Raw genomic sequence first — 15774 nt, forward strand, 5'->3', positions numbered from 1 at the left:
ATGAACATCAGAACAAGGTATTTTCCAGTTGTCATTCAGCTGTGAAATCAGCAAACATTTATATAGACAAATAACAAACTCTCTATCAGGTGAACTTACAGTGACTATGGGAGAAGAAAAAAAAACTCTTTCTGGCATCAACTGTGCGGAGGCTCCACTCGTTCAGGCAAAAGATTTTTCACTCATCTGTACCTGATGTCATTTATTGCTGACACAGAGGTCTGAGGAACCTAACAGTAAAATGTCAGTCCAGACTCTTACCAACTCTCTACGGTTTATATATCAAAGGTGAGCTATATTCAGATAAACAATGTCAATGTGTAATTTTAGACCTTCTTAACAACATAAACAATTTTTTTTCTTTGCTTGTAAGTAAATTCTGGCAAAAATGTCTTGATCTCACACTAACATTCATCAGCAGGCAATTATTAGACACAGACTGACTTGCCATCATCTATTTGTTCTCATTCATAAGAAACGGGGAGCTTTGATGTAGTTTATTGCAGTACTTAACAAAATAAAATATTTGATACCAGAACTGCTCTCATATCAATATCAGTCATTTTAACTCTGATAAACTACTTCTTAACATTCCATTGTTTAAAGAATAAAATGAAGTTATGCTCTGTTTAAAGGTTTTGACCAATGAGTGGATTTTTGTCATTTTAAAACAGCTCTAGTCTCAAAAACATCACAGTGGCAAGTTATATTGTAAGAATCTATTTGCAATGGACAGTTAGTGAAAAAGGAGTTGATGATTATTTGCTCAGGAAATGGAGGTAGTCGGATCTGCTAAAAATCTTTTGACAAAACCTCATTTCAAAAGTTTTGAACTATCCATTTAAACACATACATGCATGTTTTTACCCAAATGGCTATTCATAATAACAATGTTTCTAATGTACACAAAGAAACAGAATCCCACAGTAAACACTGTTCTTTTACTAGTTGCAGCTGTAGAAAGCTAGATAGAAGAAGTCAAAGCACTCTGATCTCATGATGTTGTTTGCAAAGTTACAAAATTGCTTTCCAATTTGAGCTTGTTTCAAAGGGCAGTGCAAATCAACTGTTTGCTAGAGTTCCCAAATGTTGGAGCATATTACAAAAAAATAGAAATGTTAGGACATAAACAAGATTATAAAAGGAAAACATGACATTTGAAATCATTTGTTAAACTTTAAATGAGATACATTAATCCCCCTGCTTTCAGAGTAATGGTAAAAAAACAGACAACCACTGGCTCAAGCAAAGGTGGTGGGTCACCAGCAGGGGGCTCTCAAAATGGCCATAAGTGTCAGAAATGTCAAGCCTGCAAAACATGTAAATAGATATTTGTTCTACTTTTTGAGGTTGTTTATTTAGATCAGTTTATGTGTATTGGTAATTTATTGCAGAAATGTAAATGTAATGCAAATGTGTTAGTCCTACTCCTACTTTGTGTGTGCCCCCCCGCCCCCAGACTGGTATGGAAGAGTGCTGGCCGAGAGTGGATTTAATCCTCTCCTAAACCGCTTCAAGACCCTGAGTAGGGAGCCTATTTATTCAGGATTGGTGGCTGGATTTGGTTGTTGACTAAGAGGAAGTGCATAATGACCCAACCTCACCCACCATGTTGCATGTTTCAGAGAAATCACTCAAGAACATTGTTGTAGATCATAACTAGAACTCTAGTTATGATCTACAACAATCCAGGGGTTGCTGAAATAAATAAGTATCTATTTCTTTTTACATTGATAAAATATTTATGATCTTGAAATGTTATATTGATAAGCATTAAATCCCATTTCGAATTGGCCAGATGTTCAGTGAGTTTAAAGAAATACTGGGGCAGATGTTTGCAGACTGTAAATTATGCATATATTTTCATATCTTCGCCAAATGGCTGCAGTCTGCACCAGTTGGACCCACTTGAATGGCTGCATGCGAATCAGACAATTATTTTTCATCCATCCATTCATAAAAAAAATCATGCAGAAAATATGCAGCATTTAATTTTGTGTGTGTGTGTGTGTGTTTGAGAGAGAGCGAGAAAGATACTTCAAGAATGCAATTGCACTTTATTGAACTAAATGACTTTTCTTCTATATGCAGGGATAATTGAACAGAAGCTGTAGCACTATAGACAGTGCCTCAAGTCAAACTTATCTCATGCTAATGTGAGTTCAGAAAAAAAAAAAAAAGTTGATTATCTTTCAGATATAACTGCACAAAGTAGGTGCATTCTCTAAAATTCCCTTCATACAGCTAAAAAATGTTAAAGTTTGCTCCAACACTCCTACTGTTCTCTTTTACTTTGTATTTTTGTCAAAACAGGAAAAATCTAGTAGTTTTGTTCCTAAAAAGGCAAATCACTATACATCTGGGCTTTATAGCTTTATATCTGCAGCAGCCATAGAGTTTGCAAACTAAAAACAACTATACTTCATGCTCCTTTTAAAAGTGCATAGAAACATCGGAAAATATACTACTGCTCAAAAAACTAAAGGGAACACTTAAACAACACAATATAACTCCAAGTAAATCAAACTTCTGTGAAATCAAACTGTCGACTTAGGAAGCAACACTGATTGACAATCAATTTCACATGCTGTGGTGCAAATGAAATAGACAACAGGGGGAAATCTTTGGCGATTAGAAAGACACACTCAATAAAGGAGTGGTTCTGCAGGTAGGGACCACAGACCACTTCTCAGTACCTATGCTTTCTGGCTGATGTTTGGGTCACTTTTGAATGTTGGTGGTGCTTTCACACTCGTGGTAGCATGAGACGGACTCTACAACCCACACAAGTCGCTCAGGTAGTGCAGCTCATCCAGGATCAATGCGAGCTGTGGCAAGAAGGTTTGCTGTGTCTGTCAGCGTAGTGTCCAGAGCCTGGAGGCGCTACCAGGAGACAGACCAGTACCCCAGGAGACGTGGAGGAGCCCGTAGGAGGGCAACAACCCAGCAGCAGGACCGCTACCTCTGCCTTTGTGCAAGGAGGAACAGGAGGAGCACTGTCAGAGCTCTGCAAAATGACTTCCAGCAGGCCACAAATGTGCATGTGTGTGTCTGCACAAACGGTTAGAAACCGACTCCATGAGGATGGTATGAGGGCCCGACGTCCACAAATGGTGGTTGTGCTTACAGCCCATCACCGTGCAGGACGCTTGGCATTTGCCAGAGAACACCAGGATTGGCAAATTCGCCACTGGCGAATTTGCCAATGCTCTTCACAGATGAAAGCAGGTTCACACTGAGCACATGTGACAGACGTGACAGAGTCTGGAGACACCGTGGAGAGCGATCTGCTGCCTGCAACATCCTTCAGCATGACCGGTTTGGCAGTGGATCAGTAATGGTGTGGCGTGGCATTTCTTTGGAGGGCCGCATGGCCCTCCATGTGCTCGCCAGAGGTAGCCTGACTGCCATTAGGTACTGAGATGCCCTTGTGAGACCATATGCTGGTGCGGTTGGCCCTGGGTTCCTCCTAATGCAGGACAACGCTAGACCTCATGTAGCTGGAGTGTGTCAGCAGTTCCTGCAAGATGAAGACATTGAAGCTATGGACTGGCCCGCCCGTTCCCCATACCTGAATCCAATTGAGCACATCTGGGACATCATGTCTCGCTCCATCCGCCAACATCACGTTGCACCACAAACTGTCCAGGAGTTGGGGGATGCTTTAGTCCAGGTCTGGGAGGAGATCCCTCAGGAGACCATCCGCCGTCTCATCAGGAGCATCTCCAGGCGTTGTAGGGAGGTCATACAGGAACGTGGAGGCCACACACAATACTGGGCCTCATTTTGACTTGTTTTAAGGACATTACATCAAAGTTGGATCAGCCTGTAGTGTGTTTTTCCACTTTAATTTTGTGTGTGACTCCAAATCCAGGCCTCCATTGGTTAATAAATTTGATTTCCATTGATGATTTTTCTGTGATTTTGTTGTCAGCACATTTAACTTTGTACAGAACAAAGTATTCAATGATAATATTTCATTCATTCAGATCTAGGATGTGTTATTTGAGTGTCCCCTTTATTTTTTTAAACAGTGTATATTCAGGTAGACAGACAGACATTTCAATAATGGTCTTAAGACAACTAAGAATTTACCTCATTTTGTTTTGTAGTCACAAACAGAGCCAAAAAACAAACAGAAATCTATAGTTGGTTTAAAGTAATTCAGTCCTTGTTTAACCCTTCGATATATTGCATTCTTCATACGTGTCTCAATCTAAGGTAATCATTAGACCCAAATAAACAAAAACAAAGTTAAGAATCTGAGAATGCTCATTTTTTGTTTCTAGAAATAGAATAAATCTCAAATTGCATTTTTTTAAATTCTGTTTAAAACTGTTCAGGTTTGACCTGGCTATGTACTTTAAATTTTCAACCAGAAAAGATGAAATTCCAAATTGGAGGCTGATGTCAATTTCAGCATAATTATCCTTCTGAATTGTGCAGTTATATTTTTTAAATGCTTGCACACAGGGGGGCTACAATTCCCTGTTGACCGGACAGAAAAACTTGTTTAGTAACTGGCAGATGCCTGTTGTGTTTTGTTTTTTTCTGAGTGCTTGCTGGTAGCCCTTCGGTCATACCACCCTGTGCATCCATCCATCTTTTCATCCATCCATCAATCCACCCAAGCTTTGTCCTTGGGGGGTCGTGGGGGAACTTGCGCCTATCTCCAACAGTCATCGAGAAGTGAATCATATTCCCTGTATCAAAAGAAAGAAACAACACAGCCATTCATACCTATGAACTAACTATGCAGAAAAGAATCAACAAGCTATGTTTCTTACAATCCTTTTTTGTAAACATATAGGCTGGCAATGATATATACTGCATCTGTTTGCATCCACCTTCCACTCAACAACAGTAAATGCATTACCAACAGACAGTCCAGTCGATAGATAATGAAAGGTTATTCAAATTTTGTTTCCAAAACTTTAAAATCTAACCTATTTAATAATAATATCAGTTTAAAATAATAATACTAATATGCAATTACTTTTTCCAGTTGTTACCTGATTTGTTCTTTTCAGCACCATGGACAGCAAACTTATGAAGCCTTTGGCAGTCAAACTACAAGACCTCACATTGAACCAAGTTTCAAGATTTTTGATAGAACCAGTTAACCATCTCACCTTCCAGACAAACAAAGAGTGCTTTCATATTAGAATTACATAACATGCAGGATTATTTTGTTTATACATGAGTGCGGTAAAGAGGTAGTTTGTGCACACTCAAAATTTACCCTATGCTTCCTTGCTCTTAAAGTGATGATAAGCAACAATCCATAATATGTCCCTTCACAGTTCCAACAACCAAACTGCTTACTCTGCTTCCATCCGTGCTAATCTAAATTTCCCTCCCAGCAGAGACTAACGATGAAGAAACAGCCCAGCATGTAACCTCGGGTAAAACCATGAACAGAGGTTATCACAGCTGTGTTATGAAATGACGGTTTAATGAGATATGCTAATTGGGGAACTGTACAAAAAACGTAGAGGCTACTTTATACAGTGTCTTGTGAAAGTCTTCATACCCCACGAACTATTTCACATTTTGTCATATTACAAGCGCAAATGTCAGTGCATTCTATAAAGCTTTTCTGTGATAGATTAACACAAAGTTGTGTGTATCTGTAAAGAAAAGAGAAAAGAAGTCACGGTTTTCAAAATTATGATACAAATACATGCCATATTTAGAGAAGAAATTTGCTGATACATATTCTTTGCAAGATAGCTCATGCTCAGTCAGATTGGATTGAGAGTGTCTCTAAACATAAATATTCAAGTCTTGTCAAAGATTTCCATTTGGATTTGCTTCTAGACATTGGTTAGGCCACATGAATATTCTTATTGTATTTCTGGCTTTATCTTTATGGTCATTGTCTTGCAAACAGGTGAACCAACCTTAGCACCAAGTTTCGTGTCTTTTGTAGTGTCTAATAGGTTTTCATCTTACCCTGTATTTAGTTCCATCCAACTTCCATCAACTATGACCAGCTTCCCTCTTCCACCATGATGCTGTTGTCTTTAGGGTTTTGTACAGTGTTAGTTTTCTGCCACACACTGTGTTTTGCATGTAGGCCAAAAAGTTCAAATTTTGGTCTTATCTGACCAGAGAACCTTCCTTCAGCATGTTTGCTGGAGACCCATGGCTATGTGCAAACTATAAATAGACCTTATGGATTTATTTCAACAATCACTTTCATCTGGTCACTCCTCCATAAAAGTCATATTTGTGGTGTGAACAACTAAAAGTTGTCCTGTTGGCAGTTTATCCCATCTGAGTTCTGAGTCTCTGTTACTCATCCAGTGTTAACATGGGCCTCTTGGCTGCTTCACTGATCAATGTGTCCCTTACCCTGTTTAAGTGGATAACCATGTCTTGGTTTTTATTACCAACACATGGCAGTTCTACCATACTCTTTCCATTTTAAGATGTTGGATGTTCTCTAACAGGATTCAGGAGCCTTTGCAGCTGGATTTAATACACAAATTGACTATATTTACTAATTTGGTCAATTCTGAAGATAGTTGCACTGGATTTTATTCTGGGGTATCAGAGTACAAAGGGCTAAATATGCATGCCATACTTTTAAGTGTTTTCTTTGTGAAACAATTTTAAAAATACAATGTCTCACTTTCCTTCCACTGCACAATTAAACACTCCATTGTATTGGTGTCTCTCATAAAAACCTAATTAATTACCTTGGTGTGTGTGTGGAGTACGACAAACAAGGAGATTTGAATACTTTTGCAGGGCCATGTATTTCAATTACAATAACCTAACATATTATTATTTAATTTGACATTTTTTATTCTTGTTTTTAATTGTCTTTTTCTTCTGAAATATGCTTTGTTTCATGTGTAAACACTCGGAACAAGGTTTGTCACAGTTTCACTATCCAGTACAAGCAGGAAGACACTGGTGAAGGTTATAATAAGCGCAAAGCCTTTCCTCCAATTATATGCAGCGACGGCAGGTTGTGAAACAGTACCCGAGGCAGAGCAACCTAAGCCCACTGCGAACAGCGTCACTCCTCTTGGCATATTAACCAGCGTCCACTGTAAGCGCCAAACACACCGCGACGGAGGACGTCAGGATCGCATCACATCCTCAGCGCGAAATGCTCCGCGTACCGGATCTCACTCACGCTGTCCTCCCCGATTCCGTCCGGCGTTTCGGCGAGGGAGCGTTCACTCGCACCGGCATACAAGCAGGATAAAGTACTCCTCGATGAAGTAGGGAGGTCAGCTCAGAATAAACTAAACATATAAATAAATAAATAAAAAGTGGAAAGAGGTATCACCACCACCCCTATCCGCGCGTAGAGGATGCAAGAGGAGCTATCACAAGGACGCAACATCTGCAACTTAAGAATTCACTTGTAAAGGCGCTTTTTTATTGGAGGTCGCGGAATTATCAGTGTGTAAACATGCCTGTAAGAAGGGGTCACGTTGCGCCGCAAAACACGTTTCTTGGATTAATCATTCGGAAATTCGAGGGTCAGAGTGAGTATCTTTGTGCAAATTCTGCTACCTGGCAATACTGTGGATGTATTTCAGCAAATAAACACCGAGAGAAAAGTGAACAGACGTCTCACTTTGTTCCTTTCCCTTATCCATTTAATAAGACAGGCAGAGACAATAGTTGTTTATTTCAACGTTATTGTTACAATGTAAAAAATTATATGAAGGCTTTTTCTCTTCCTAACAGATCGCAAATTTGTGATAGCCAATGCCAGGGTGGAGAACTGTGCGATTATATACTCTAACGATGGTTTCTGTGAGATGACGGGCTTCTCAAGACCAGACATCATGCAGAAACCCTGCACCTGTGACTTTCTCCATGGGGACCTCACCGACAAGGAGGCGATCGACCTGGTGGCGCAGTCTGTGCTTGGCTCCGAGGAGCGCAAGGTGGAGATCACCTACTACCGGAAAGATGGTGAGTAACTGGTCATGGCACAGCAGAGTGGTCTGTGGGATTGTGCCCTGGGCCAGACTCTCCTGCGCTTCTTCATAGCTTTATTGAGTATGAAGTATGTAGAATACCTTACACAAAGTTGTACTTAACTTGCAATTTGCTTTGACTAGATTCACAAAGTGACAGCTTTGCTGCTGCATTCTGGGTTATTCATTTCGCGTTGTTCCTCTTCGTCATCCCCACAAATTAACATTGTGTATATGCAAGGGTACGGAAGCATCAGAGTTTTAAAAACGCTAAAATGAGGTACCGTAGTATGTGCCAGAGTGACTGAAGTTTTCTCTTTGAAGCATAAAGTGAAACAGCACTGCCCCTTCCCGACCTGCTGCTGTGCACTGTTAGTCAGCTGGGTGAAACAATGGCTACTACATTTTCTCTTCACTTACAAGAAAGAAATTTAGCTCTTTCAAAATCTTTCAATGCACGGCAAAATCTTATAGTCATGTGGTGGAAACTGAAGTAGTCCACCGTCTCTTTTATTGTAACTATAACACCAATTGTATCATTGCTGATATATACATTTCTGAGATCTTTATCTCTTTGACAAAGTACATACTTTCCTAAAAAATGCTGTGATGAGACTATTTGTATACACCTACTTGTGGACCAGTGCCAGATCTGCATAACAACTTCAAAGAAGCACTATTCATGGAGTCCCCATATTTAACCGCTGGTTGGGCTGCAGGCTGCATACCAGAGCAGACAGCCTGACTAATTAACCAGCTAATAGCTTGTTAAACTTGTTTTATTCTTTAAACAGTGTGATGGCAAAAAATTATAACGTTTTTGTCAAATAATTAACTTAAAATACTACTACTAAATGCAGGGAGCATATATTTCTTGATTTTTCCTTAGGTCTTTGCATTGCATATAAAATAATTAAACAATATTATAGAAAACATGTTTTTGCTGTAATAATTAGTGTTCTTTAAACACCAGTTTCTGTTTTAGATCATTAGATCATGTTACACATTTTTGTTTTATAATGCTGTGCTTATACCTTACAGCAAAGCTGGTATTTTGAATCAAAGAAGTTCCCATACTGTGAGAATCCAATACAAATCCATCACTATTATGTGAATACATAATCCCTCAAAATTTCCTGGTTCTGTCTGCCTAAAGGTACATGCCAACACTTTAACATGTGCTTCACCCCACATGGCCTTGATTCTTTAAACCATTAAAATGCAAGCCTCTATGACTATCTTCACAGTACTTTTTATATATGGCCGATTTTAGCTTGTGATCTTTGGAACATCAATTAAAATATGCAACATCAGCCCACTTTGTGGGACAAAGGAAAAAGAGGAACATACTGTATGCTGAGCAGGGCCACACAAAGCCAAACACCCTAAATTCAGCAGAACTCAAGAGGGCCTGCACAACACAGGGAGCATCTAGTCATCCTTGACTGGACAAGTAAATAAACAATAAAAAAATCTTCTTCTGGGCACAGCGGACATATGCCCCCCCAATTGGTTGTGATAGACTGGTAGACTGTGTCGCCCTTCCTTGGCAGGAAGCTACCTTGTCCATGTCAAAAATTGTCACTGAGTGTGGCCAATATACATGCAAGTCAAGAAGGATGTTTCTGGATATGCTTCTGCTCTGCTGCAGCTCCTCTGTATCTCTTCATGATTCTTTGTGGTACTTAGCTACAAGCATACCAGAGTCAGTTACACGGAGCATGGCCCACATTACCCCAGATAGAAGAAAACAATGAGGGCAGTCAGCTGTAGCTCCAGCCTGTAAATTTACTCTGAAGGTAATGTACAGTCTTGACTTTTATACTCCTGAAACACACAGAGGGTTCTCTAAATCTCCTTCCATGCAACATTTTTAACTTAAATAGAGAAAAAGAAAATAACAATAATAATTCACGTTATTATGTATTATCAATTTATTGATTACTTTGCCACTGCTGAATGAAAAAAGTCCCTTTACTATGGTTGTATAAATATAGGTTATAGGAATGTAAATGCATAACATTTGTTTGACTTCTGTTCAGAAGTAAATAACATAATATAGACCAGAGATCATTGGCTGATTTCTGATCTTTGTTGTTTTAAAGTTTTGATCTGTTGATGCCAATTTTAGCCAATTCTGATTTCTCTTTAAGAATTATAATTAAACAGAGTTCAAACTATTTACTTATAGCCTCCCTTCCATGAGTCATTCATTTACACAGATAGCATCAGGCCACATGTGTGAGTGAGTAGTGAGCAGTAACTGTAAGAAAGGGCTTTAGTATTTTAAAGTAAAGATAAAATGATGTGGAGTTTACTTTTTAAACTGTTTTCAGTATCTTATATCAATAACTAGCATGTCTTGCATTGTTAGCAGTACTAACTGTAAAATCCATTCTCCATGTGTATTCCCTACAGAATGCAGATCCTTACATTAAGTGTTAGATTTTTAAAAGGTTGCCAACATTTCAGAATCCATTGTGTCTTATTAAAGACAGAAGTGGAAGGCTCAAAGGGTCAAAACAGGGCAACTTTGCTGCTTTTTATTCTGCCGAAGTCAACTGTGAGTCTTCTTCAGTGACAACTTCCAGAGTGTTCCAGTTAACGTAACCTTAATGTACTTCTTTATGGCGTGTTCACTGGATGGAAAAACATAAACATTTTGTGTTTCTGATGGGCTGAGCACCTTTTAGAGCCAGTCAAGTTGAAAATCAGCTGATCCGGTCATCAGCTGATTTCCCTGTATGCCTCTATCAAAAAGTGTCTTGGTTTTACTTTTGATTCATATCCTAAGAGAAAAGATTAAAACAGCAGTTTGGTGAGGTTATATATGCTGAACAGGATTTAAGGTTTGATGGACTGTGGGAAACAGTGATGAGAGTGACAGATTATACAAAACAGATGAGCGTAGTCACGGTGACATCATCCTTGCTTCTTCAAGTGCAGCCATTTGGCAGCAGCAATGCTGGTCTGAAAAAAACAAATGTTTCATTTGACTGTTGAATGCCACTGAGAGCTAATTAAGGAAAGTAACATCACTCAACCATACCCTGCTTTCTGGTTTTATCTGTGTAAATTGAGTTTTAATCCACACAATGAACATCACTCTTTAAAATAAATTTAAAAGCAGTTAAAAGAGGATTAGGACATCCAATGCAAAATAAAGTTGGAGGGGTTTTGGCACACCTAATGGTAAAGCATTAAAGCAAATCAATATTTCTGGCCACATTTATCATAATTTTTGTAAACAAGTAAAGCAAGTCATCTAAGCAACACCCAACAGAGCTGTCTAATCATATTATTCAAATAGGTTTTAAAGCAAAAAACAAGCACTATTACTGCTTTTTAAGAGCTTAACTCTGCGCCCTCTCATCTTTCTGTAAAAGTGGTGCTATGGGCACGCTACTCTGGCCCCGTCTGTATTGCTTGCCTGAGTCGAGACCCAGCTGCTAGCCCTTAGCCATGCTTGCTCAACCAGGCTAAGCAACCACTACCTCCAGTCTGCCCCGGATAACTTCTACTTATCACATGTTAAAGCTAATTTACGGATGCCAAACTGCACAAACAAAAGATCCCTAGAAGGGTGATTTATTTTTGTTGTTATTGTTGTTTTTATCATTTATTGTAGCCATGGTTAATATCAAACAAAAATAACTTGAGTAAATCCACTTGAAATGTTCAAATGATGATTTCATTTATTACAGAAAAAACTATCCAAATCAGACTAGTTCCATTTAATAATTAAGTAATCAACCCATTGTTAGATTCAAATTTAACTGTGATAGGCACACAGACAGGCCTGATAACTCGCAGACTTGGTGAATCAAGAATTTCCTTAAACTAACCTGTCTGACAAGATGAAGTAGGCTACAAGGATCTCCAAAAGCAACAAGATTTCCCAAATCTAAAGAAATTTATCAACAGATTAGAAACAAAGTCATTGACATCTGAGTCTTAAAAGAGTTACAAAAGCCATTTCTAAAGCTTTGAGACTCCACCAAACCACAATGAGAACCATTAGCCACAAATGGCGAAAACATAGAAAAGTGCTGAACCTTCCCAGGCCAGCCTACCAAAATTACTCCAAGAGCATATTTTTTTTACTTATTTTACCTCTATATTAACTTTGGTTATCTTTGTTTTCTATCAACATTTGTTTGATTATCTGAGATGATCTATTGATTATCTAATTTAAGTGTAACCAAATGTTTGAAGGAAATAAATACACTATAGACACCAAGTATATGATTATAAACTGGCATTTGATGTTTATATCTGTAAAATATAAGCCCTGTTATGAATAATGTTCTGCAGAGAAAGCAGTCCTAAATCGGAGAGAATTAATACAATGTCACCACTCACTGGCATAAATCCCCGGATTGACCACCTCCTACTCCGCTTTCTCTGGAGCTTTTTATGGCCAGCATGACTTGGCTGCAGAAGACAATCTGAGGTCACTCCTCTTTTAGAGCAGCACATAATAAGTGTGTATGTTCAATTTTAAGTTTGAGCCAAGGCACGCTATTTCTATTAGCAATACTATTAGTTTCAACTGAGTCACTGAGATGGATGGCCTCAGATGCAAGCACAAACAGCAGTGTCATTTTTAAGGAGTTCAAACGGAAGTAAAAAAGTAATATTTTATTTAATCATAAGGAGCCAGGATGTTAATAATTAATTGGGAGCTTGACTACATTCTGGGCTGCGGATACATGTTTAATCTACCATCCGCAGTCATCAGCCTTAACTTTTCTTCCTATTTTGCCACTCTAGCAAACTAAGAGGTAGCTTCGACACTGCAGGCTATTTCCATACATTTTCGTTTGTGCCACGTTTCCATCCTCCCATCATTCATGCCAGTTCTATGCTGCATTAGAAAAGCATCTTGTGCCTAAAAAGATGAGAGGATGAACATTGCAGAACCATCAGACATTATCATTGCCTTCAGTCTCTCGACAATCCTCCCTGGTGTGCATCACAGCTTCAAGACACAACTCCTAATTCTCCTCAAGGGAATTTACAGTGAGCTCATGAATAAAGATGTCTGGGCTGACAGTGCGGGGACTGGGAATGAGCAGCTTACACGGTAAATGCAAACTGGTATGGAGGACCCAGTTCGTGTTCTACCAGCGCAATAAGGAAATAAAAGATTCATGCCATCCGTGAGAGCAATAGACTCATTGATTTAAAAGTGTCTCTAAATCGAAGTCGATGGATTAAAGGTGCATTTGATTCCTCTCCTGGCAGTATTTTGAGCCATCGGTTCTAATGCAAATCAGCTATAATCCTTTGCATTAAAACCTTTCATTTTTCTCACTGTATGTTTCAAATCACAAAATAAACCAGCCTCAGCTCAGACAGGTTTGCAGCCTTCTTGGGTCCCTTGTTTAACATGCAAGATTTACAGAATTTTATCACGTAAGATGATTGAAGTTGTAACTTCAAAATCTAGGTTTTAGTCTTGTTTTTTTCTCATTTTATTTAATAAAATGGCACGTTTTAAAAAATGAGGTTTGGATTGATGTATCGGTGATATCAGGAGCAACAAAGCTTTGGCCTTTTTTCCCTGAAAAGGAAACAAGTAAAGCTGCTTATATCTGTGCTGCTTAGAAATGAAAAGTAATGGAACAATTGAAACTGCAGACCCTCTGCAAAAACTTCCAGCACAGGGTCATTTTCTTTTCATTTGTGTGTTCCCCTTCCTAGGAAAAACCACGACAGGTTGTGAGAGATACCTCACATGCAGTCTTCCTCCAACGTGGATACATAGTCAATGAGATAAGCGCTTTCCCTTGAGGGCTTTGTAAAGCTATCCTATTCCAGAGGGTGTAATAATACTTTGTACCTCAATGAGTCTTAACAAAAGGAAGCTGACACCGTGGAGCAGGGAGATGTTAAATGGATAATGGCTACATAACAGCAGCAGCTTTGCTAAGCACGCTGAATGATCTGGGACATGTGGCGTGCATGGGTGTAGTGTTTCATAGGTGACTCCCCACCAAGGGGAGTGAAGGGCCACGTGCACCCCGTCGAGCATTCAGTGGCAGGGGAGTGAGGGGACACGGGACACAGACTGCCTCCAGTACACAAGGTGCGTTGTAGGACACTTGGGTGCCTACACTCTGAAAGAGTGCATCCATTTTTTATTATGCTCAGCCTTCACTGCTGACTTGCACTTCAGTATTCATCATATATAAGCTCTTCAAGCAGAAGTATCAAATTATATGCTGAATTAAGTGCTATGAAAAGTTTACGTGCTGTAATTGAAGTGCATTTCTGACGGACTATGAATGTCAGCTTCATTAATGGCAGTATTGTATTATTAGGATGTGAGAGCAGCTTTGGCACATGACAACAGAAGAAGATGAGAAAGATCTTTACAATATATGGAAACATCTATGGCATACAATGAGTTCTGTGAAAAAGTGATGGCAATGTGCTATGGCTTTATCTCCATACTGCAGCATTTGGTGATGTTACAATTTTTTCTGTCCTCTTATGTATGCTGGCATATCTAAAAGGATATTTTACATAAGTCAAAACGTGAAGGAATTAAGTGCATTTTTTGAAATATCAAGTAGTGTCATGGGTACAAAGTATGAATGTTGATTTTGATGTACCTTATTCTGTCTGTATTCGGATGAAGTGTGTGATATCATGGCTTTCTTCTTTATCAGGATAAGGTTGATTTCAATAGTTAATTTTATCTATTTTCCATACTCAATGATCCCCTGATGATCTTGGGCTCAATGCTCTGTACAGTCTATGAGTCTCCAGACCTAATGAAATACTTATTAGATGAACTGAGTTGTATTACAAAAACAATTTGGAACCATACAATGTGCAAAAAATAAAAATATATATATTTTTCTTACTCCTTTTGTTCCCTTCTCTCATTATGACAGAACACACCCAATATTCCCAGTATTTTAACATTTTGGCTGTGATCGTCTAAATAGATTTGTGCATCTATGAAACAGTGAGTTTTATTCTAATTGCCCAACTATGTTAATAGCATGCAGTGTGTGAATTTGTGGCACCTGGAAAAAGAAGCTTTAAAAAAACCTGAATAGTTGTTAAGTGTGCAAATTCAAACACATTGATGAAGCTGTTGCTTTAATAAGAAGTGTTTTTATTTCATCTACTGTTAATGTGCTACTAACACAATCACAAGGTGGTTGGAGTGCATCAAGTTAATAGGTGTGCTAACATCAGTCTTTGTTAAGACAAATGTTTGGAATAATGTTTGTTTGTTTGCTCTCAGATAGGTTTAAAATTCTCATTAGGTTTGTAAGAAGTCCATGCTTCCATGTTAAAGTCTAGCCCTCATTGTCATCAACATCTTCATTGTTAATGAAGTTAATTTGAAGCTTCTCATTGGCTGTTTGAAACTCATAGAGGTTAATCCTGAATTTAAATTATTTTATGCATGTAAAAAATATATATGAAACACAATTTTGGATTAGCTAAACCTTTGTTTCTTTAAACACAAATGAATAAGGAGTTTCAAATGCATTTTATCACCTAGTTTAAAAATGTAAATACTTAAATGTTCATATGGTGAAGTCCAAAAATATTAAGGTTTTAATTCATCTTTTTATTTTACCAATTTTTTTTTTTTTCTGACTAGAAGTAATATTAACATTTTGGAGTATGAAAGGAGTATAAACATCTTTTATACTCCTTTTACAATGCTAAAGCCTATCTCATGTTGTATCAGAATTTTTATTTATTTATTAGGAAACAAAACAAAAGACAATTTAAATAATATTTATGGAATTACAATAAACTTCAATGGGGTCCTCCTTATACACAACAGTAACCG

The 15774-nt window shown here is 38.3% G+C and overlaps 1 protein-coding gene across 1 annotated transcript in view; it reads left to right on the forward strand.

Moving 5' to 3' along the window:
- The first annotated feature begins 7099 nt into the window (after window positions 1–7099).
- Window positions 7100–15774, forward strand: part of LOC124871127 (potassium voltage-gated channel subfamily H member 7-like) — a 53544-nt gene continuing 44869 nt past the window's right edge. The window contains exons 1-2 of the mRNA XM_047370152.1: window positions 7100–7508; window positions 7714–7944. Of these exons, the coding sequence (XP_047226108.1) occupies window positions 7433–7508; window positions 7714–7944 (307 nt within the window). The 5' untranslated portion in view covers window positions 7100–7432. The remainder of the gene's footprint in view (window positions 7509–7713; window positions 7945–15774) is intronic.

This window comes from Girardinichthys multiradiatus, chromosome 7, assembly GCF_021462225.1.
Source record: "Girardinichthys multiradiatus isolate DD_20200921_A chromosome 7, DD_fGirMul_XY1, whole genome shotgun sequence".
NCBI lineage: Eukaryota > Metazoa > Chordata > Actinopteri > Cyprinodontiformes > Goodeidae > Girardinichthys > Girardinichthys multiradiatus.